This window comes from Elgaria multicarinata, chromosome 1 (assembly GCF_023053635.1).
Source record: "Elgaria multicarinata webbii isolate HBS135686 ecotype San Diego chromosome 1, rElgMul1.1.pri, whole genome shotgun sequence".
Classification (NCBI taxonomy): Eukaryota; Metazoa; Chordata; class Lepidosauria; order Squamata; family Anguidae; genus Elgaria; species Elgaria multicarinata.
The window spans coordinates 218276021-218299637 of NC_086171.1; the positions used below are offsets into that span (position 1 = coordinate 218276021).

General features: G+C 47.7%; 1 protein-coding gene across 1 annotated transcript in view; it reads right to left on the minus strand.

Moving 5' to 3' along the window:
- The window catches only part of CTNNBL1 (catenin beta like 1), a 124061-nt gene extending 102434 nt beyond the window's left edge, over positions 1-21627 (minus strand). Inside the window, exon 1 of the mRNA XM_063147497.1 lies at positions 21515-21627. Coding sequence (XP_063003567.1) covers positions 21515-21544 — 30 coding nt within the window. The 5' untranslated portion in view covers positions 21545-21627. The remainder of the gene's footprint in view (positions 1-21514) is intronic.
- Positions 21628-23617: the final 1990 nt, after the last annotated feature.

A 23617-nucleotide genomic window follows, 5' to 3' on the forward strand; every position in this document is an offset into this window, starting at 1 on the left:
TGTTTGTATGATTTTATCTATATGCCACCCTGAGATCCTAGTGATATAAGGGCAGGATATAAATGTTTTAATAAATAAACAAATAAATAAAAAATAAATGTTTATTTGAATTGTATTTAGTAAACCACAAAGCTGAACACCCCATGTTAATTTTTGGCCCGGTACATCACAAGTGCCCTGAAATGGTTGAGAGAAAACAATTTAATAATATTTAAGGTGATATTTATTCATTTCAAGTGTATATAAATATATTTCTCTATGCCTTTGACAACAGTGTCAGCTAAGAATAATGTGTCCCCTCTGAATGAAGGCTTGGAGGCAGTAATGGGCTGGAGGAGGAAAAACAAACTGACGCTGAATCCAGACAAGACGGAGGGGCTCGCTGTCAAAGGCCACAACCTGGGTTTGGAGGTGTATCAAGCAGTTCTGGATGGGGCTACACTCCCCCTGAAAGACTACGTTCACAGCTTGGGGGTGCTTCTGGATCCATCGTTCCAAATGACAGCCCAGTTAGATGAGATGGCCAGGAATGCCTACTACGGTATCAGCTTCGGCTGATATGCCAGCTGTGCCCCTTCCTAGAGTTGGAAGTGCACGCGCTGGTAACTTCGAGGCTCGACTTCTGCAATGCGCTCTACACAGGGCTACCTCTGTGCCTAGTCCGGAAACTTCAATTAGTCCAAAATATGGCAGCCAGGCTGGTCACTGGTACACCTAGAGGTGACCACATTACACCAGTTTTAAAATCTCTTCACTGGCTGCTGATTAGTTTCCGGGCGAAGTACAAAGTGTTGGTTATCACCTTTAAAGCCCTACATGGTTTGAGTCCAGGCTACCTGTGGGATCGCCTTCTCCTGTACAATCCGCCCCGCACACTCAGATCCTCTGGGAAGAATCTACTTCAGCTAGTACAAATTAGATTAATAATTGTTACCCAGAGGACCTTCTCTACTGCTGCTCCCAGACTGTGGAATGGCCTGCCGGAGGAAATTCGTCAACTTGACGGTCTTTTAGAATTTAAAAAAGTAATAAAGACTGATCTATTCCGGCAGGCCTATCCAGTAAAATTTTAGAATGTTTTAAAGATGTTTTAATGTTTTAAAGATGTTTTAATCACATATGGTATGTTTTAATCAGTTTTTAATGTGAATTTTATATCCTGTTTTTATACTGTTCATTTTATACTTTGAATGGTTTTAGTTTTTGTGAACCACCCAGGGAGCTTCGGCTGTTGGGTGGTATAAAAATGCAATTAATAATAATAATAATAATAATAAGCTGGAGCGTGTTCAGAGGAGGGCAATGAGGATGATCAGGGGTCTGGAAACAAAGCCCTATGAGGAGAGACTGAAAGAACTGGGCAGGTTTAGCCTGGAGAAGAGAAGACTGAGGGGAGACATGGTAGCATTCTTGAAATACTTGAAAGGTTGCCACACAGAGGAGGGCCAGGATCTCTTCTCGATCCTCCCAGAGTGCAGGACACGGAATAACGGGCCCAAGTTAAAGGAAGCCAGATTCCAGCTGGACATCAGGAAAAACTTCCTGACTGTTAGAGCAGTATGACAATAGAATCAGTTACCTAGGGAGGTTGTGGGCTCTCCCACACTAGAGGCCTTCAAGAGGCGGCTGGACAACCATCTGTCAGGGATGCTCTAAGGTGGATTCCTGCATTGAGCAGGGGGTTGGACTCGATGGCTTTAAGGCCCCTTCCAACTCTCCTGTTCTATGATTCTATGATATCAATGTACATACGGTGCAGGAGTTGAAAAGTGCACCAGGCCCAGAATCAAAGCCACCGCCAGTGACCCTGCCCTGTCTTCGTGATTTGCAGGGCTCTTTGCCTGCAAGGGAAGGATCAGCGGTTCGCCATGCAGTTCACCGTGCCTGAGATTTTCCACTGCACGTAGCCCATGTACATCTGTGCACTACAAGCAAACCTGGCACTTGCCTCATAAGACGAGGACAGAAGGATGAGAGACCTTTGCAGGAAGATATCAGCAGGCTTCTCTTCCCCATCTCTCTTCAGAAATACGCTCTGGCCATATTTAGCACGTTCTTCCTGCCAGCCAGAGATGGGTACAAATAAGACCAGCTGCAGGGTACAAGGTTTGGGAGAGAGCGCGGGGTGGGGGGAGAAATTGCCAGGGAAAAAACCACAGGCAGTTGCAGGAAAAGTTTGTCCACACGCCTCTTTTCCCAGACGAATGTCCCCCCCTTCCCCTGGATTCATTTTACTTCAGCAGACACAAGTTTGGAAAGACACATTTACTAGAAGCAGTAAGTAGTTCCACCATCATCAAGATGCAATTACGAAAAAACCATCCCAGCAGGAAGGATGCACCACGGAGGCCCAGCTCCTCGAAGAAAGAAGATCTACTGCACCCAGCTCGAAATTGCAAGTTAGGAGCCCTGAAAAGGGTCGCAAGCATTCGTTTTTGCCTTTGCCTACCAAGGCAGGGTGTCAGCTAGGCTGCCAGGTCTTATTTTTCTCCCTCCCTCCCTTCCTTCCCCCTCCACTTTTTTTTTTTAATTAAAAACAAGGAGACGACTGGCGTAATGAGGGGCTAGGAGAGCACACGGTTTGGTGGGAAGCAAAGTAATGTACCATAGAAGAGGCTACATCACCAGAACGATTGCTAAATTAAAACTCCACCAGAACGCCAGCTCCGTCTCCTCCAAGCGTGCAATCAATGTCATTATCGGCAGTTATGATCTGTTTCAGCCTCAATTGGGGAAGGGGGGGGGAATCCTCCTTAATATGCAATAACGGAGTCATTATGATAAATTATGAAAGTGCCGGGAGTGTAATTATTAATGCTGCCAACACATTTGCACCCAAACACCAATGAATTCCTAGACAAAAAGTATGAGATTCAGATATGAAGCGGGTGTGTGTGTGTGTCTTTCCAAGAACTCCTGCAGCATCAAACGAAAGTCGTGCCAAATTATGACAGCCATAAATATGGCAACAGGAAAAGGATTCACCACGTCACCAAAACTGCCTCAAACAGCGAGACCACCATGTCCTAAGAAAGGGGCGGGCAAGTTGTGGCGCTGCAGATGTTTTAGCCTAGAATTCCCGTGATCGCTGACCAGTGGGTATGTTGGCTAGGGGCGGGGGCGATGGGAATTGTAGCCAAAACACCTGAAGGGCCACAAGTTGCCCACCCCTGTAATCTGCAACAACGTTCCTGGGAATGCTTTGCTTCCCAGAAACAACTGGCTTGTCGCTGCAAGAAACAGGAGGCTGAACTAGGCAGACCCTTCGGGCTCTTCGGACATCCTTGAAGAGAGACCCCCTGGTCACAGAAAGGAGAGGACCTGGCTCGTGTGTGCCACAGGAGAAGGACTGGTTGAGTCCTGAGATTAGGTTCCAACCTAGATTTGTTACCGTTCAGAGGGTGTGAAGGGCAAGACCGACGCATGCTGCACCTGAGCGTCAATTCAGAAAGGAGTGAGTTGTACAGGTTCCCTTTCCTAGCTTACAGGGCATCTGAACCTACTGGAAAAGGGGTCTGTTGTAGGTCAGGCTGCAACGGGACCAGTATGCCTGGCCTGGGGCACCCATTAAGCCTGCGAGGCAGCCAATGTCTGGATCGTCATCTGCCATCTTGAAAACATGTTCAGTAAAGAACACTGCATGAGATAATGAGATTTTAATAAATGTAAATATACGATATGATCCGTGATGCCTATTTTGCACTCAGGGTGGTACTCCATGTGCTACGGCTGTGCATGTAACGCCAGGGAATTCCCCTAATTTTTAGCGGTGCAGCAGAGAGGAATGCAACCCCACACACACACACACACACTCTGCATCAAGACACAACCCATCCATCCATATTGCGGCAGTTCAGTGGCGAAAAGGCAAAAACAAGCCCCGACAACCCTTAAGGTCAGCATTGGAGGCCCAACTCTCTTGCCTACCAGCAGTATCCATTGGTGGGTTCTGGCTAAAGGGCTTTCTCAGTGGTGGACCTTTGGAACTCCCTTCCCAGAGAGATACGTTTGGCTTCAACACGGCATGTTTTTTTTTAAAAAAAAATCCTAAAGGTTCATTTGTTCCAGTCTGAAGCTGGTAGTTAAAAGCTCTTCTGCCAATGGTGTCTGTAATTGTAGGTTCATAGAATCATAGAACAGCAGAGTTGGAAGGGGCCTACGAGGCCATCGAGTCCAACCCCCTGCTCAATACAGGAATCCACCCTAAAGCATAATAGAATCATAGAATAGCAGAGTTGGAAGGGGCCTACAAGGCCATCGAGTCCAACCCCCTGCTCAATGCAGGAATCCACCCTAAAGCATCCCTGACAGATGGCTGTCCAGCTGCCTCTTGAAGGCCTCTCGTGTGGGAGAGCCCACATGTTTTTATAATACTGTAATTCACCTTGTGCAGGTAGTGCACCCTGAAAGGTGGGCTGAAAATCTCTTAACAACAACAGGAAACCAACCATTAGCCAATTTCTATTTCACCTTTTCGGTAGCAGCACGTCAACTCCCTAAGGGGGTCGGATGGATTGAATCTTTGGCTAGCTTTAGGCCTGCCATCAAGACTTGCTTTATTTAGGGTGGCTTTTGATGAGTTTTAAAGTTTTAATTCTCCTCTCTGGGAGAGTATCCAAAGCTGGCAGTTTTCCAGGGCTGGTTAGGCTGTGCTAGCGGGAATGATTGGAAGCTAGCAATTGCAATTGGAAGCTAGCATTTCTTAGAGCAATTGCAGAAACTAGTGTATGCAGGACAGTCAGCGGGACTCGGAACGGGACAGGCCAGCAATGCTCCCTTCTGCAAACTCCGCTGATGTGTTCCATTCCAGAAACACTAGTTTCCAAGGTTGCTCTAGGAAGCACTAGCTGTTCCCACTTGCTCTAGTTGTTCCTACTGGCCCAAGGACAGCTTTGTATACTGCCCTGGATGTTTTAAAGATTGCTTTCTCTGAAAGAACTGGGCATGTTTAGCATGGAGAAGAGAAGATTGAGGGGAGACAGGATCGCACTCTTCAAATACTTAAAAGGTTGCCACACAGAGGAGGGCCAGGATCTCTTCTCGATCCTCCCAGAGAGCAGGACACAGAATAACGGGCTCAAGTTACAGGAAGCCAGACTCCAGCTGGACATCAGGAAAAACTTCCTGACTGTTAGAGCAGTACGACAATGGCACCAGTGACCTAGGGAGGTCGTGGGCTCTCCCACACTAGAGGCCTTCAAGAGGCAGCTGGACAACCATCTGTCAGGGATTCCTGCCTTGAGCAGGGGGTTGGACTCGATAGCCTTGTAGGTCCCTTCCAACTTTGCTATTCTATGATTCTACTTAATTTGTTTTATTTCGTTTATAAAGTCGCATATTGGCTTGGGGGCTTCTTTACATGGCCACCTGTAATTCAATTCCCATTCACTACAGGCGACCAAGGGAGCGTCTGTTGACAAATCTTGGGCTTCCTGAGTCCATGCATCTGAGAAGATTTCCTTCCCTGTAACCGTTCCTTCCAGAACAGCCCTGAGCTCTAGTAGCTGCCAGCCTTCATCAGCAACTCAGCAAGACTGGGACTGGGGGGCAGAGGAAAAAAAGAAGAAGCTGGTAATAAATTAACTTATTCTGTTTAAAATAGGAAAAAGAAAGATGCCTGTTTTGCATGGCACAAAAGCAAAATAACGCAGTTGCTATGGCGCTCAGAAACGATTTGTTAAAAGAAATTTGAAATGAAATCTTCGTAAGTGAAAGGGCTCCCTTTGTGCACGGATCTCCACCAGTTAAATCTAGCTGGAAAGAGCCGTCAAGGAGAGCTACCTATTAGCTGTCAATTTAGAAAGACTTCAGGAAGCAAGCCCCAAATCTCCAGTGATATCTTTCCAACAACCTCTTAATCTTTTTTTTTTTTAGTAACACCTGTGTTGAGCCAGTCTGCTTTCAATCCTGCTTTTCGCGAGTGCATCTCAAAAGGAATAAGCAAAGTCAGGGAGCGCAAGAGCTAAACGTTGTTGTTGTTGTTGTTTAAAAAAACGAAAAAAGGCTGCCTTGGAGAGGGGAAAATTGATAGGCATAACCAGGGAGTACATTCCATACCCACTAGCTGATGAGCACAGAAGGGGAAATCTTAGAATCATAGAAGAACAGAGTTGGAAGGGGCCTACAAGGCCATCGAGTCCAACCCCCTGCTCAATGCAGGAATCCACCCTAAAGCATCCCTGGCAGAGGGTTGTCCAGCTGCCTCTTGAAGGCCTCTAGGGTGGGAGAGCCCACAACCTCCCTAGGTCACTGGTTCCATTGTCGTACTGCCGGCACATGCACACATGCCCAAATACATGCCCACACCTTGGCATGGTTCTTTTACAAGAGAAAGAGACTAGTGTTCTCGCCTCCGATGCACCTGTACTAGTTACACCCAGACTAGACTACTACAATGCTCTCCACAGGGACCACTTTTAAAGAGAATTTAGAAATGGCAAAAAGGTGGTAATATTGATTACCACTTTATTTCCAGGTGCAATTTAAAGTTTTGGTGATAATATTTAAAGCTCTAAGCAGCCTGAAGTAAGTTATCTTAAGTTAAGGGTTGCTTTGTCCATATGATTGTCCAGCTGATTGTCCACAAGAGACAGCTGGAAAGCCTTCTGTAAGGGATGCTTTGAGGTGGATTCTTGCATTGTGCTGGGGGTTGGACTCGATGGCCTTAGAGGCCCCTTCCAACTCTACTCTTCTATGATTCTATGAACCAGCCCAAACCTTAACTTTGGTACCAGAGGTTCCATTATCTCCTCAGTGTCATCCAGTGGAGCTTTTCTAAGTGGTTCGTGGCCTTTTGCACTCTGGGCCAGGGAGAGAGAGATGGTAGAACCCTCAGTATTTATTATTTATTTATTGCATTTCTATACCGCCCAATAACCGGAGCTCTCTATCACAGTAGGGCACTGTGATAAGTTTGCACGGCGGGTTGAAGTTAAAGTCGCTTGCATTCGTCATGACTTGGACACCACAGTTAGTGCAGTTCTACTAGCAGAGGTGTCCAGAGCACCATCTGGTCCAGTTCTGTTGGATGAGTTTCAGTTGTTGACGCCCGAGGATGCAGCCAAGGTGCTTGGCCAAGTCCAGTTGACCATCTGTGTGCTTGGCCCTTGCGTTTCATGGCTTATTACCTCTAACAGGGAAGGGATGTCCAGCTGGGTCCAGGAGGTTATCAACCCCTCCATGAGAGAGGGAGTGGGGCCAACAATTTTAAAGGAAGCAATTATTACGTCACTCTTGAAAAAGTCTAATTTGGATCCCGAAGACATTAACAACTATGGACTGGTTGCTAATATTCGCTTCCTGGGCAAGACGTTTGACCAGGTGGTTGCTGGTCAACTCCAGGCACTCCTGAATGAACCAGATTTTCCTGAACTATTTCAGTGGGGCTTCAGACCTGGTTTTGGAACAGAAACTGGTCACCCTGCATGATGAGCTTTGCCGGGAGAGTGGGAGTGCGACCCTGTTGATTCTCTTGGACCTCTCATGGTTTTTGATACCATCAACCATGGCATCCTTCTGGATAGGCTAGCTGATCTGCGAGTTTGAGGCAATGTGCTGCAGTGGTTCTGCTCCTACTGGGATGGCCAGTCCCGGATGGTGGTCCTGGGGGATTATTGCTCTGTCATGGGGTGCCACAGGGCTCCATTTTACACCCGCCATATTGTTTAACATCTACATGAAACCACTGGGGGAAGGTCTGGAAATATGGACTGAGGTGTCACCAATATACACACATGACACCCAGCTCTATCTCTCATAGAATCATAGAATAGTAGAGTTGGAAGGGGCCTAAAAGGCCATCGAGTCCAACCCCCTGCTCAATGCAGGAATACACCCTACAGCTTACTTGACAGATGGTTGTCCAGCTGCCTCTTGAAGGCCTCTAGTGTGGGAAAGCCCACAAGCTCCCTAGGTAACTGGTTCCATTGTCATACTGCTCTAACAGTCCAGCCGGAATCTGACTTCCTGTAACTTGAGCCCATTATTCCGTGTCCTGCACTCTGGGAGGATCGAGAAGAGATCCTGGCCCTCCTCTGTGTGACAACCTTTTAAGTATTTGAAGAGTGCTCTCATGTCCCCCCTCCATCTTCTCTTCTCCAGGCTAAACCTGCCCAGTTCTTTCAGTCTCTCTTCATAGGGCTTTGTTTCCAGACTCCTGATCATCCTGGTTGCCCTCCTCTGAACACGCTCCAGCTTGTCTGCATCCTTCTTGAAGTGTGGTGCCCAGAACTAGACGCAATACTCTAGATGAGGCCTAACCATGGCCGAATAGAGAGGAACTAGTACCTCACGTGATTTGGAAGCATTTGCCTTTCTTGCAGCCATATCACTCTGTTGGCTCATATTCCGCTCATACAACAATTCCAAGATCATTCTTGTTTGTAGTATTGCTGGGCCAAGTATCCCCCATCTTGTAACTGTGCATTTGGTTTCTATTTCCTAGATGTAGAACTCTCCTTTTCATCAAACCCAGGTGAGGCAGTTGGTGTTCTGAATCTGAGTGCGGCAACGGACTGGATGAGGGCCAATAACTTGAGAAACAACCCAGACAAGATGGAGGTACTGTTAGTGGGTGTAGAGCAAACACATTTGTGGAGGTGACATCTACTAACAGCTATTAGACATGCTAGCCAAATAGAAAGTCCTTGATCAGCAGCTTTATGACAAAAAATGATGGGGTAGGAATTGCCTTCAAGACCTCCTATGAGCTTGCCAATCAGAGATGAAGTCATAACTATGGGTTAATCGTGAATTAAATAGCCTACAATTAACCTAATAAGTAATTGTAGGTTAAGTGTCGGTTGTTTAACCCACAATTAACCTATAGTGTCTGGGTTCACACATCAGACGGTGGAAATGGCACACTCTGGGACAAATCGTGGGTTAATTAATTAACCCACGATTTGTCGCCGTTATGTGATCATTGAGTCTGACTTAACCATCCCACTTCCTCCGCCTCCCTCCGACTTTGGAAACGATTCCTAAGAATCTTATCCTGTCACCTGATTATTAACTAATTAACGTTCCATGTTTTCACAGACCGTGATCGACACATCAAGTGTGCTACTGCCTTCTGGCAAGCCTCAGTCCTCTTCCCAGCCTTGCAGCTGCAGAACGGCTGAGGAGGCCAGCCAAAAATTGTGATCCACATTATGTATCTTGCATTACTCACTGCCTAATTGTTCCGCTCTGGAGAGCAAAACAGAGAGAACAACAACAGAAATGAAGAGGGGACAACTGACTGACTGGTCCACAAGCTACAGATAAACACTGGCAGTAATTCGTCAGACACGCAGGGTTGCTTAAAAGAACCACCTTGGTCAGTTGTGCCAGATCGAGCCAATAACGAAAGGAAGGTACAGTCAAGGCTGAACAGTGCTGAAAATTTCCACACATTAACAGTCTGCATCAGCGCCTCTGCCAAGGCAGCTTTTTCTGCGGCACTGGAGGATGTAAAAACGCTGACAAGCATTGCGCCTTGTGGGCTCCAAAACAGAGTAAAGAATCACAGAAAGACCCCAAGCTTTCCCTGCCCAGCTCATTTCTGTTGGGGGTAGAGGGAGGATGGACGGGCTCCATTTGACCTTTTACGGGCTCCATTCGTGGGACAGGAGGAAGAATCCCCTCTCAGAGTCTCATCTTAGCTGCCTCTTTCTGAGGATCACTATTTATCATAGAATCCTAGAATAGCAGAGTTGGAAGGGGCCTACAAGGCCATCGAGTCCAACCCCCTGCTCAGGGCAGGAATCCACCCTAAAGCATCCCTGACAGAGGGTTGTCCAGCTGCCTCTTGAAGGCCTCTAGTGTGGGAGAGCCCACAGCCTCCCTAGGTAACTGATTCCGTTGTCGTACTGCTCTAACAGTCAGGAACAGAAGTTTTTCCTGATGTCTAGCCGGAATCTGGCTTCCTTTAACCCCCAGGCTGTCACCTAGAAGTGTTAAAAATTGTGCCGTTGAAGAACATGACCCAGTCCATTGCTGCTCTGTTGACCCCAGACAACAAGTGAATAGAATGGTCTCTTTTGAGGGGGTGGGTGGGGGGACCTTCTTGTTAGGCATAGGGATCATACACAATTTTGTACAAGTAAGATCCTGAACGAAATTGGCCCCTGTTTAGGGTTCCATCTAGCAATGCCCATTTCCAGAAGACAAACCACCCAGAGCTTTGTAAATCACCTAGAGAGCTTCGGCTATGGGGCGCCAGGTGGCATATAAATGTAATAAATAATAAATAAATCAGCAGTAGGGAGATTTATTTATTTCTGTATTATTACATATTGAGCACTCTCTCACCCGGCAGGTTTCCTTTCTAACAGACGCTCAACACGCTGAGGCACCTGAGGACCACCCCTCGGCTGCGAAAGGTAAAAGAAAGAAAAAAGTTTCCTTCCCCAAGCATGATGGTGCTGCCCTTCTGTTTTGGGGTGACCCTGTTTAGTTCCCAATCAGGCACTTAGTTTGCTAGGAAAGGGAGTGAAAGTTGAATATAAAAATAGGTTCCAACAGCATGGCTCCTCACTATCGAGGTTTGGTTCTGGAGCAGACAACCAAACAGGCCAGGAACGTGCCAAGGAGAGGCACATTTACTGTCATGGTATCTCCCACATAGTGCGCATGAAAGCCTGTGGGCCAATTGCACAGGTCCCACGCTGTTAGCCCCTAGGCAGGCAGAAGTGGCACCTATGTCTACATGACGAAGGTCAGAGGAACAATTTCTCTCCTGAAACACACCCGTTGCGTCGCTCTTACAAGATCGTGCCAGGGCACGGCTCCCCCGGGATTTGCCTGCACTACTCAGATGTCAGCAATCCCACTCGGAAGGTCAGGGAGGGCTGCAGGACGTCTGGCAAGGCTGTAAGGACCCAAGGGAAGGCACATCTTCACGAAATGGCCGTCCCTGGCATCCGCTGGGCTTGCTGCTACCTAGATTGCTACCACAGCCATCTCAATCCCTTTGCACCTGCACTCACTGACAGCGCCCACGATCCATCCTTGCCTTGCCTCTCTCAGCTGTCCTCGAGCATCACGCAGGCGTTCCGTCCTGAAACCCAAAGTGGCAATTGGGAATCGACTGAGTGCAGCAGCACAAATCAGCTCTTGGCAATCATGACAAGTGCTTCCCCTCTCCTCTCCCGAGATAAATGGGAAGAGGAAACCTGGAAATAGCTGGACTTGGCGGTGACCCCCTAATTACCTGATGTAATCAGAAACCAGACACACGGGGCCCGGGCACAGCCGTTCTGGGCAAAGCGGCAGCAATATTTAATCATCAGCTTAGGCCATCTGCAACTGTTTTGCTGCGCCATATAAAAGTTTATGGATTCCTGAGCTCTTGAAAACTGCCAGGTGCTGCCCTCGGCGTAATTGTATACTCGGTGCGGCAGGGCAGTGCAGCGCCTCCCTCTCCCCCTTCTAATCAATGTTTGGTGTCGAATTAAAAGGCACGTTGCCCAGCATTGCCCAAGCCAAGCCTGGCATAGCGGCAGCACCGCTATTCGATTACGCAGAACATAGATTAAATGTTTAGAGAAGAGATATCCAGGACAATCACAATGGAAAAGCAATTAGTCTGGCTGGCTGGCCGGCCAGCTCCGGGAACAGGGAGCAGGGTTCCTCAGGCGCTCAACAACATAATCAGGAGAGGCCCAAGGAACCACCCAAATGGCGCTTCTGCACAAGTGCCACTCATTTCTGCGCAAAGCCCAAATGTTTTGCCCGGAACAAGCAAGTTGCACACGGTAGGAAACTTGAAGTCCCACTTAGGAATGTTATTGTATTTAGTGGTATACAGATTTCCCAAATTTATAAGTAAGTCACTGCACCAGAGTTAGCTAGTCCTGGACTGGAGCACAGTATGAAGTTGACATCTATTTAATTTGGTTTCTGGCAATCCAGGCCAAAACGTCCCCGGCTCCCCCACTACCCACCACACGAACTGCAGACAAGAAAACCGTCTCTCCGCCCACTTGCAACAGTGCAAGCAAAGCGCTCTGTTTTCCAATCTGGAGGGTGCAAACGAAGGACCGCCTTCACCCACGACTTATCGGTGTTCAAATTATATATGTCCCACAAAGTGGAACCAAATGCTAAATCAACCATGAAGCAACAAAAGGAATCAACGGCACGCACATAGCAACTGGCATTTGAAAACATATTGCACAGCAGTTCCTTCAACACAGATAGCCCAATATTTATTTATTTTTTAAAAATCATTTCAATGGCATCAGGAGGGAAGGAAATGAACAGAAGGCAGAACAAAGCCAGTGAAGGCTGTGCTCCATCTGCATTTGGAGTCCTGGGTTCAAACCGAGAGCGGAGGAAGTTTGGCTCAACACTGCACAGAGGCCTTATCAGCTAAATCCAGAACTCAAGCTGCAAGAACATCCAAATGGCACACAGAGCAAAGCCTTCATTGTTGGCCTTACAGCGAGTGGAAAATTTCAACCCTTAAACCTTCCAGGGGATGCTTCTGGGTTGCATTTGCAACTTAACGGAATAAAAGAACTGAAAGTCCAACAGGAATTACATGGTCGCAAAGCCACTTGACCCAACAACCATTCGCACAACCTTCATATTCCAAACAGACCCTATAGTGCAGAAACACCACTACAACGATCAAGGCTTCCCCGGAGAGACGGCAAACAAGTGAGCCAAGCCATGAACTACAGGGGAAGCAAACACTCAGGGCGTGAATGACAAGCTTTCCGACAGGATGGAGCCATTTCAGGGAACGCGGCAAACAGACCATGTCAGAGGAGCATGGGCCTTGGAAGCAGAAAGGGCAGGAAATGCGTAACTTCTTCATAGAATAGCAGAGTTGGAAGGGGCCCACAAGGCCATCGGGTCCAACCCCCTGCTCAAGGCAGGAATCCACCCTAAAGCATCCCTGACAGGTGGTTGCCCAGCTGCCTCTTGAAGGCCTCTAGTGTGGGAGAGCCCACAACCTCCCTAGGTAACTGATTCCATTGTCGTACTGCTCTAACAGTCAGGAAGTTTTTCCTGATGTCCAGCTGGAATCTGGCTTCCTTTAACTTGAGCCCATTATTCCGTGTCCTGCACTCTGGGAGGATCGAGAAGAGATCCTGGCCCTCCTCTGTGTGACAACCTTTTAAGTATTTGAAGAGTGCTATCATGTCTCCCCTCCGTCTTCTCTTCTCCAGGCTAAGCATGCCTAGTTCTTTCAGTCTCTCTTCATAGGGCTTTGTTTCCAGACCCCTGATCATCCTGGTTGCCCCCCTCTGAACACGCTCCAGCTTGTCTGCATCCTTCTTGAATTGTGGAGCCCAGAACTGGACGCAATACTCTAGAAGAGGCCTAACCAGGGCCGAATAAAGAGGAACCAGTACCTCACGCAATTTGGAAACTATACTTCTATTAAAAGCTATACTTCTATTAATCATCCCAGACTATGAACTGAAAATAAGCAAATACATTTCTCCACCACTACCACCACCCCTAGCATTCACACCTCATTTTCAACAGCCTCGTCTCACTGGGAAATGGGAAAGGTGGGGGTACAGAGATTTGAAATATGCCTGAACACATGCTCCCCTACACACACACACACACTTTTCACTGCAGGAGTCATTTCCAAAAGTAGGAGAGAAAAAATATGAGCAAAATCAATCTTCTTTTCCAAGACGAGCTGCCGAAACAAGCGAGCTCAATGAAATACAGCACAGGATTACGTTTTATAATGTCTTGCATGCCACATGCAAATTGCATCAAAAATACTTAGAATTAAATAAGAGGGTAATAAATAATAGCAAACCTCAAGAAAACTGAAGAAAGAAAGACAGGAGAAAAATGAATGTTTTCACTTGGGATTAGAAGAAAGATGAACAGTTGGCATAAAATACAGAATAAGCAGGAACCACCGGGGGGGGGGGGGGCAGAGAGGGAGGGAGAACTGTCTGCATTTGATGGGGGTGGGTGAGTGGGCGGGTGTCAGTCCCCTCAGGAATGTGCAGAAAGCCCGACACAGGACAGAGGAAGAAAGGGGGAACGGTGTATCGGAAGCGAGAAATCTCCTTCCACTTCCTACGGGGGAGGATTAGGAACAAATGGGGAAGTCTTATTTTAAAGCAAAAGAAGAAATAAACCCAACAAGACAGTGTAGAAGAAACTCCATAGTTTGTTGTCATTTCCCACCATACCCTCGAACCAGCACCCTCCTGGAATTTAAAGCCACCCACGCGTTCTCAGCCTCTGCCGCTGCTGCAAAGTGCACCCAGAACACAAGCAAGGCGAAGGTTACAAAGGGAAGCGTCTCCCAAGGCATTCCCAACTGCTAGATCCTGTGGAAATCAGTCTAGCTGAAGCTCCCTTCAACGGGAATATGCCCCCCTGTAATGACTCCGGCTAATGCTGTAACTGCTTTTCGGCTTCCCCCTGAACCGTCAGATGAAGAACAGGTTTGTTGGAGCATGAAACTCGAGGCCTGGTGCAAATAAATGGATCAGAACACTATTATAGAAATATTAGTTGAGTTTAGGAAGTCTGCATTCAGCTGACCATATGAGATTATTCTGGCAAGGAAAGGGGGATGCAGTTTGCTATGGAAGCCTAGAAAAGGGCTCCCAGCGCACTTGACGAGGTTGCCAAAGAAGTCAACTAGCAAGAAATATTTCACACCATGGGGCAGAGGACACCATCTTCCGTGCAAGCTTCAGCCTGCCGGTCACAAACAGAGCCATTTCCACAAGGGACGCTTAAAATGGTTTTCCTGGATCTCCATTTCTCCACAAGTCAATCACACCAACACCTGGCACATCTTTAGCAGTACCTTCAACATTGTTATATAGGGTGAGAAAGGCCGTACGGGGGGGTCGACAGCTCAGACACTGTTGATTGTCACAGGAAAAAGTGGTTTATGAAGGCCATGCCGATATACAGGAGACATGGAATCATCTGAATTACATAAACACATTTCTAGGAGATATCACAGCTGCGGTGAACCTTTGTGGCAACGGTTCTGAACATTTCTAATACAACAGACAACACGGAAATAAATCCCATTCACCATATGGAGAAAAAGCTCAGTGGAATGTGCTTGAGATACACATTTACATTTCACAACGTTTTCATCCAAGGTGGTGGTCGAATCAAGAGAAGAGATGGTTTTTGAGTAGCACTGGGCAATTTCCATCAAGGAAAGGACCGAATAGTGTGCTGGGTGGCTGGCTAGGAGCTGTGCACCAGTGCGTGCACAATGCACGTGCACACACAAACTTCACCCCTCCCCCTAAATCCTGCAACAGATCCTTGCGTGGGGGGACATTTTAATCTCCCCTCTCCCACCCCAGCAATACTGAGCATCACTGGGATGACGGGAAGATTAAAATATCTCTCTTTCTCTCTCTCTCTCTCTCATACACACACACACAGCTATGCTGCTAAAGATCAGTGTGATGGAGAGGATGCTTTAACTGCGCCCACATCCCAGCAACTCTCCAGGGAAAGACGGCATGCGGGGATGACTCCTCGCGCACCCGTTTATCCTGCAGCGTCCTGAGCGTTCCCAGTTAGCACTGCTCCAGATGCACGTCCAAACTTGCTCCTTTAGAGGAAATGCAACCCAGTCTAAGACCAGACATATTCCTCTATCCAGATTCCTCTGGAGAACTGCAAGGGATCCTAGTCTGACACCACACACTATTTACTCTGTGCCTCCAAAGAAGTGTTGAATTGGTGGGAGATTCAGGACAGATGAAAGGAAGAACTTCTTCACACAGCACATGGTTAAATTATGGAATTTACTACCACAAGATATGGTGATGACCAGGGGGTTGGATAAATTCCTGGAGGAGAAAGCTATCAATGGCTACTAGTCATGATGGTTGTGTGCTATCTCCAGTATCCGAGGCAGTAAGCCTGTGTGCACCAGTTGCTGGGGAACATGGGTAGGAGGGTGCTGTTGCACCATGTCCTGCTTTGTGGGTCCCTGGTCAACAGCTGTTTGGCCACTGCGTGAACAGAGTGCTGGGCCAGATGAATTCTGATTCAGCATCAGGGCTCTTAAGTTCTTTGGGCTTGAACCGGTCATTTAACCACTCATTTAGAACCACACGTTTTTTTTCAATTATATAAGCCGCCTTAGGAAACCTGGCTCAAAAAGGCAATATGAAAATGAAGCAATTAAATAAACCCCACTCCGCAAATCCTTTGTGTAGAGATGTCTGGCTCAGCAGAGATCTTGGCTAGCATAGCTGGTCTAGAGGGCTGGTGACTGAAGCTGTGGCATCTTGACACCTTCTTCAAGGCAGGGCACCTTGACACCTTCTTCAAGGCAGGGCACCAATTGGTGGACTCATAGGTGCTCTTCATTGTGGTCCAAATTTAAAGGGGGAGGGAGTGGACCTTAGGGAGGGAGTGGACTGGCCAAGAGAGAGTAAATGGTAGTAGGACCGGGGGGGGGGGGGGAGAAAAATGAAGAATAAGGAAGGAGAGGTGGAGCTTAAACTGGTGTTCTAAATCGGTAATTTATTGTGACATGTAAATTGGAAAAACCAATGAGGTGTAATTGTAATTTAAGACAGTTAACATCACTTGTACTCTGCTGGTTTGTCTGTTGCAGCTTCTGTGCTGCTGGTACAACCTTTTCTCTGTTTTGCTTGTATCGCATAAATTGCACAATGCATTTATTTCAATAACCACCTTTTCCAATGACACGGAAACCAGCAACAAGATGACTTAACAATAGAATTAAAATATACACAAATTTAAAACAGTTATCCACTAAAATACAACTGCCCCATTATCAACTTTGGTTGGTACGCCAGCTACACCTGTTCCTGGATAGGGATAGCCTAGCCATGGTCATTCATGCAGTGGCAAACCCACGATTAGACTACTGTAACACGCTTGATGTGGTTCGGAAGCTGCAGCTAGTGCAGAACGCAGCAGTGAGGGTGCTCACGGGGGCACCTAGCTCTGCCCATATAAAACCTGTGTTAAAAGAATTGCACTGGCTGCCTGTTAGCTACCAAGCGACATGCAAGGTTACGTTATTATCCTACAAAGCCCTAAACAACTTGGGACCAGGATACCTAGCAGACCACCTTCCCTTATATCCACCCAGACAACAACTACGATCCTCAGAGGAGGCCCTAGCGGCCATTCCGAGATGACTGGAATGCCACCATGAAGAACCTCGGTGGCAGGGCCTTCTCTGTGGCAGCCCCCACGCTCCGGAGGACCCTCCCTCATGCGGTTTGGGAGGCAGAAAACGTAACATCTTTTAAACGCCTCCTGAAGACATACCCTTTTACACAGGCTTTCCCTGGTCTTTAATGCAGCTGGTCTTATATTGCCTTTTAAACTTTTTAATGTTTCAAATTTATACTTGTTGTATTTCATGTTTTTTAATAGTGCACGGCCCAGAGAGCTTCGGCTGATGGGCAGTATAAAAATGTAATTAATAAATAAATAAAATATTGGTAACTACACAAACAATTCAACTGATTCATTAAAGAACCCATCATATTTATTTATTTATTTATTACATTTCTATACCGCCCAATAGCCGGAGCTCTCTGGGCGGTTCACAAAAATTAAAAACATTCAAAGTATAAAACAACAGTATAAAACCATCATATAAAATACAATATAAAAGCTCAACCAGATAAAAACAGCAGCAATGCAAAATTACAAATTTAAAACACCAAGTTAAAATTTATTTATAGATTGTTAAAATGCTGGGAGAATAAAAAGGTCTTCACGTGGCGTCTAAAAGCATATAATGTAGGTGCCAAGCGAACCTCCTTAGGGAGCTCATTCCACAGCTGGGGTGCCACAGCAGAGAAGGCCCTCCTCCTAGTAGCCACCTGCCTCACTTCCTTTGGCAGGGGTCCTTCTCGCGGAGAAGGACCCCTGAGGATGACCTTAGGGTCCGGGCAGGTACATACAGGAGGAGGCGTTCCTTCAGATAACCTGGCCCCAAGCCGTTTAGGGCTTTAAATGTTAATACCAGCACTTTGAATCGGGCCCGGACCTGGACTGGCAGCAAATGAAGCTGGAAAAGGACTGGCATAATGTGGTCTCGTCAGCCAGTCCCTTTTAGTAAACGTGCTGCCCTGTTTTGTACCTGTTGAAGTTTCTGGACCATTTTCAAAGGCAGCCCCACGTATAACGCATTGCAGTAATCCAAACGAGAGGTTATCAGAGCATGGATAACTATAGCTAGGCTATCTCTGTCCAGATAAGGGCACAGTTGGTATATCAGCCTAAGCTGATAAAAGGTGCTCTTTGCCACTGAGTTCACCTGTGCCTCAAGTGACAGTTCTAGATCCAAGAGCACCCCCAAAGTTCGGACCCGATCCTTTAGGAGAGTGCAACCCTGTCCAGAACAGGGCAAACATCACCTCGCCGGACAGATGAACCACCCGCTAACAGTACCTCCATCTTGTCTGGATTGAGTTTCAGTTTATTAGCCCTCATCCAGTCCATTACCGTTCCCAGGCACTGGTTCAGAACAGTCACTGCCTCACCTGGGTTTGATGAAAAGGAAAGGTAGAGCTGGGTATCATCCGCATATTATTTATTTATTTATTTATTTATTACATTTTTATACCGCCCAATAGCCGAAGCTCTCTGGTCGGTTCACCTCAGTCCACATCTCCGGATAACCTCTCCCAGTGGCTTCATGTATATGTTAAACAGCATAGGGGATAAGATAGAGCCCTGCGGAACCCCGTGGCTTAGGTGCCACGGCACAGAGCAATAATCCCCCAGCACCACCTTCTGGAATCGGCCATCCAAGTAGGAGCGGAACCACTGCAACACAGTACCTCCCACTCCCAGCTCAGACAACCTATCCAGAAGGACACCATGGTCGATGGTATCGAAGGCCGCTGAGAGGTCCAGGAGAACCAACAGGGTCGCACTCCCCCTGTCTCTCTCCCGGCAAAGGTCATCCCATGGGGCGACCAAGGCAGTTTGCCATCAAATGCCTGAGAACAGTGGACAATTTTAACCTGGCCTCAAAAAGATGAAAAAGTTGGCATCAGGCAGACCTCACTGGGGAGCGTTATTACATAATGGAGTAAGGGGAGATCACAAGAAGGGCTTCTTCCCTTGTTCCCATCGTCCAAACCTCTGATGGAGGGAGGCCTCAGATGTTGATCGCAGGGTATGAGTAAGTTCACACTGGCAGAGGTACGCCTTTCGGCATTGCGGCCCCAAGATGTGTAAGGCTTTAAAGGTTAAAAACAGCACCTTGTCTCGGGCTCAGAAATGCAAAGGCCGCCAGCACAAGCGGCCTAGAACCAGTGTTATATGTTCAGATCTTCTGCTCCCAAACCGGCTACCACATTTTGCACAAGCTGCGGTTTCCGAACCATCTTCAAAAGCAGCCCCACATACAGCGCACTGCAGTAATCTAACATGGAGGTTACCAGGGCATCAACGACCAAAGCCAGGTTCTGCAGCTCATAAGAACTGCAGAAGAGCCGTGCTGGGTCCATCTAGTCATAATAAGTGCCACGCTGGCTCAGACCCAGGGCCCATCTAGTCCAGCACTCTGTTCACACAGTGGCCAACCAGCCATCTGCCTGGTTGGCCACCTGGCTGCTTTATTTATTTATTTTTATTTATTTATTTATTACACTTATATACCGCCCCCATAGCTAGAGCTCTCTGGGCGGTTTACAGAAATTCAAAAGTTGAGAAAAAAACGAGTATACAAAATTTAAAATTCTAAAACGCAGAACATACATACCCAAAGCATCCCTGACAGATGGTTGTCCAGCTGCCAATTGAAGGCCTCTAGTTTGGGAGAGCCCACAACCTCCCTAGGTAACTGATTCCATTGTCGTACTGCTCTAACAGTCAGGACGTTTTTCCTGATAGAACAGTAGAGTTGGAAGGTGCTTCTAAGGCCATCAAGTCCAACCCCCTGCTCAATGCAGGAATCCACCCTAAAGCATCCCTGACAGATGGTTGTCCAGCTGCATCTTGAAGGCCTATAGGGTGGGAGAGCCCACAACCTCCCTAGGTCACTGGTTCCATTGTCGTACTGCTCTAACAGTCAGGAAGTTTTTCCTGATGTCCAGCCAAAATCTGGCTTCCTTTAACTTGAGCCCGTTATTCCGTGTCCTGCACTTTGGGAGGATCGAGAAGAGATCCTGCCCTCCTCTGTGTGACAACCTTGTAAGTATTTGAAGAGTGTGATCATGTCCCCCCATAGAATCATAGAATAGCAGAGTTGGAAGGATCCTACAAGGCCATCAAGTCCAACCCCCTGCTCAAGGCAGGAATCCACCCTAAAGCATCCCTGACAGATGGTTGTCCAGCTGCCTCCTGAAGGCCTCTAGTGTGGGAGAGCCCACAACCTCCCTAGGTAACTGATTCCATTGTCGTACTGCTCTAACAGTCAGGACGTTTTTCCTGATAGACTCATAGAACAGTAGAGTTGGAAGGGGCTTCTAAGGCCATCAAGTCCAACCCCCTGCTCAATGCAGGAATCCACCCTAAAGCATCCCTGACAGAGGGTTGTCCAGCTGCATCTTGAAGGCCTCTAGAGTGGGAGAGCCAACAACCTCCCTAGGTCACTGGTTCCATTGTCGTACTGCTCTAACAGTCAGGAAGTTTTTCCTGATGTCCAGCCAAAATCTGGCTTCCTTTAACTTCAGCCCGTTATTCCGTGTCCTGCACACTGGGAGGATCGAGAAGAGATCCTGCCCTCCTCTGTGTGACAACCTTGTAAGTATTTGAAGAGTGCGATCATGTCTCCCCATAGAATCATAGAATAGCAGAGTTGGAAGGGGCCTACAAGTCCATCGAGTCCAACTCCTTGCTCAATGCAGGAATCCACCCTAAAGCATCCCTGACAGATGGTTGTCCAGCTGCCTCTTGAAGGCCTCTAGTGTGGGAGAGGCCACCACCTTCCTAGGTAACTGGTTCCATTGTCGTACTGCTCTAACAGTCTCCTTCCAACCCTTCCTCTCTTGCCACTACATAAATTCCCAATGCTCTGAACTACATTTAGGAGGGGCTCCCATTAGCACATCAGCTAACATTGAAACAGAATGCCATTTTTTCCCCAAAAAAATCCCGGGCCGGGGAGCCCCAGCCACGGAAGCTCCTGCGGCTGGGGCTCCCCGGGCTCGGGGATGCTGGGGCTTGTAGTCCAAAATCATAGAATCATAGAAATTATGTTTTATATGCTTAGGTTATCTTATTGACCTTTTGCTTGGAATGACTGTACCTTTCTTTTTCTGGTCTATTGACTGTAAATAAAGGATTGATGGGTTGATGTCCAAAACATCTGGAGGGCGCCAGGTTGGGGGGAGGCTGGGGGGTGGCACCGGTCGTCCCAGGAAGCCCTGCAGGTAGGCACAACAGGCCTTTGGGGAGGGGGAGGGAGGGGAGGGGCCCTCGTAGGCAGGAGCCCCCCACCCCGCCCCCAAGCGAGACCCTCCCCCACCCCGTCACCGCCGCTAGTAACCATGGAAACCCCGTGAGGGACCACCATCCCCCGGGAAGGCCTCGGCCTCCTCCTCCTCGGCCCCCTCACCTGGTAGCTGAGCAGCTCGCCCACGTCCATGACCGCCACCACCACGACGCCCCCTCCTCTCCCTCTTCCTCTTCCTCCTCGAGCGACCCGGCTTTGCCTCTCACGCCGTTACCTTCTTCCGGACTGTCGCAAGATGTCGCGAGGCTGCCGTAAAGCTCGGAGTGCAGGAAAGGCGGCCGAGGTGTGTGTGAAGGGAGGGCTGCCGTAAAGCGCGCCGCGAGTACGCCGCCACGCCGCCGTAAAAACCCGACGCCGGGGCGCCGCTGCCGGGCGCCGTAAATACTCTACTATGAGCGCAGATGGCGGGAGAAGAGCAGGTGGTGCTTGGGTTCGTTTATATTCATTTATTCCTTTATTTATTTATTTATGTGTTTATTACATTTCTATACCGCCCAACAGCCGGAGCTCTCTGGACGGTTCACAAAAATTAAAAACATTCACAGTATAAAACAACAGTATGAAACCATCATATAAAATACAATATAAAAGCTCAACCAGATAAAAAACAGCAGCAATGCAAAATGACGAATTTAAAAAACCGAGTTAAAGGTTTATTTACAGACTGTAAAAATGCTGGGAGAATAAAAAGGTCTTCTTCACCTGGCGTCTAAAAGCATATCATGCAGGTGCCAAGCGAACCTCCTTAGGGAGCTCATTCCACAGCCGGGTGGAATGATGCGATGCGAGGCTGGGGACAGGGCGCAGGGAGCGGCGCTCCTCCTCCTCCTTCCAGCCTGTCTGGCATTCATCAACCCCCGCTTCGCCCCACCCCAAAGAAACCCACACGAGGCCTCTCCTGTAATTATCCCCATTTTGCAGATAGAAAACCAAGGCTGGAGGAGAGTGGCTTGCCCAGGGCAGCGGATCTGTAGCACAGGACCTCAGGCGTTCCTTTCCAGGGACCTGCAACGGTATGGTGACCATATAAAAAGGAGGACAGGGCTCCTGCATGTCGCACCTGGTGAAATTTCCTCTTCATCGCAACAGTTAAAGCTGCAGGAGCTATACTAGAACGACCAGATTTAAAAGAGGGCAGGACTCCCACAGCTTTAACTGTTGCGATGAAGAGGAAATTTCACCAGGTTCCCCATATATACAAATGACACCTGCTGAAATTCCCTTTTCAATACAACTGTTAAAGATACAGGAGCCCGGTCCTCCTTTCCATAGGGTCACCCTATGCAAAGGCAAAATGCTGCCCCAAATCGGGGAGGGGGGGAGGAAACGTTGGGGCTAATTCCTGAGTTTGGAACATCTGGAGTTGGGTAATAATAAAACCTCTGTGGCGGGCACGCTCCCGGGGAGGCACCACTGCCACCTTCCCCAACTTCGTGCCCTCCAGAGGTGTTTCACTGCAGCTCCCATCATTCTCAGCTAGCATGGGCATGCTAGGCACGATGGGAGTTGTAATCCCAACCCCTTTGGAGGGCACCTGGTTGGGGAAGGCTGTTCTACGTCAACAGTTCTTTGAAATGGATGAATCGCCCATTGCCTTTATTTATTTATTTAGAATATTTATATACCGTTCCCCATTGAAAAATTTCGGAGCGGTGTACAAGGTAAAATGAAAATAAAAACAGAATAAAACAGTTAAAACAAAATTTAAAAGAAGCAAAAATAGAGATTCAAGGCTGCATATTAAGGAAAAGCTTCTTGGAATAAAGATGTTTTCAGGAGGTGCCGAAAGTAGTACAAGGTTGGAGCCTGCCTGACCTCCAGAGGCAGGGAGTTCCACAGGAGGGGAGCTACCACGCTGAAGGCTAAGCTAGGGTGACCCTATGAGAAGGAGGACAGGGCTCCTGTATCTTTAACAGTTGCATAGAAAAGGGAATTTCAGCAGGTATCATTTGTATATATGGAGAACCTGGTGAAATGCCCTCTTCATCACAGCAGTTAAAGGTGCAGGAGCTATACTAGAGTGACCAGATTTAAAAGAGGGCAGGGCTCCTGCAGCTTTAACTGTTGTGATGAATAGGAAATTTCACCAGGTTCTCCATATATACAAATGACACCTGCTGAATTTCCCTTTTCAATACAATTGTTAAAGATACAGGAGCCCTGTCCTCCTTTTCATAGGGTCACCCTAGCTAAGCCCATGAGACA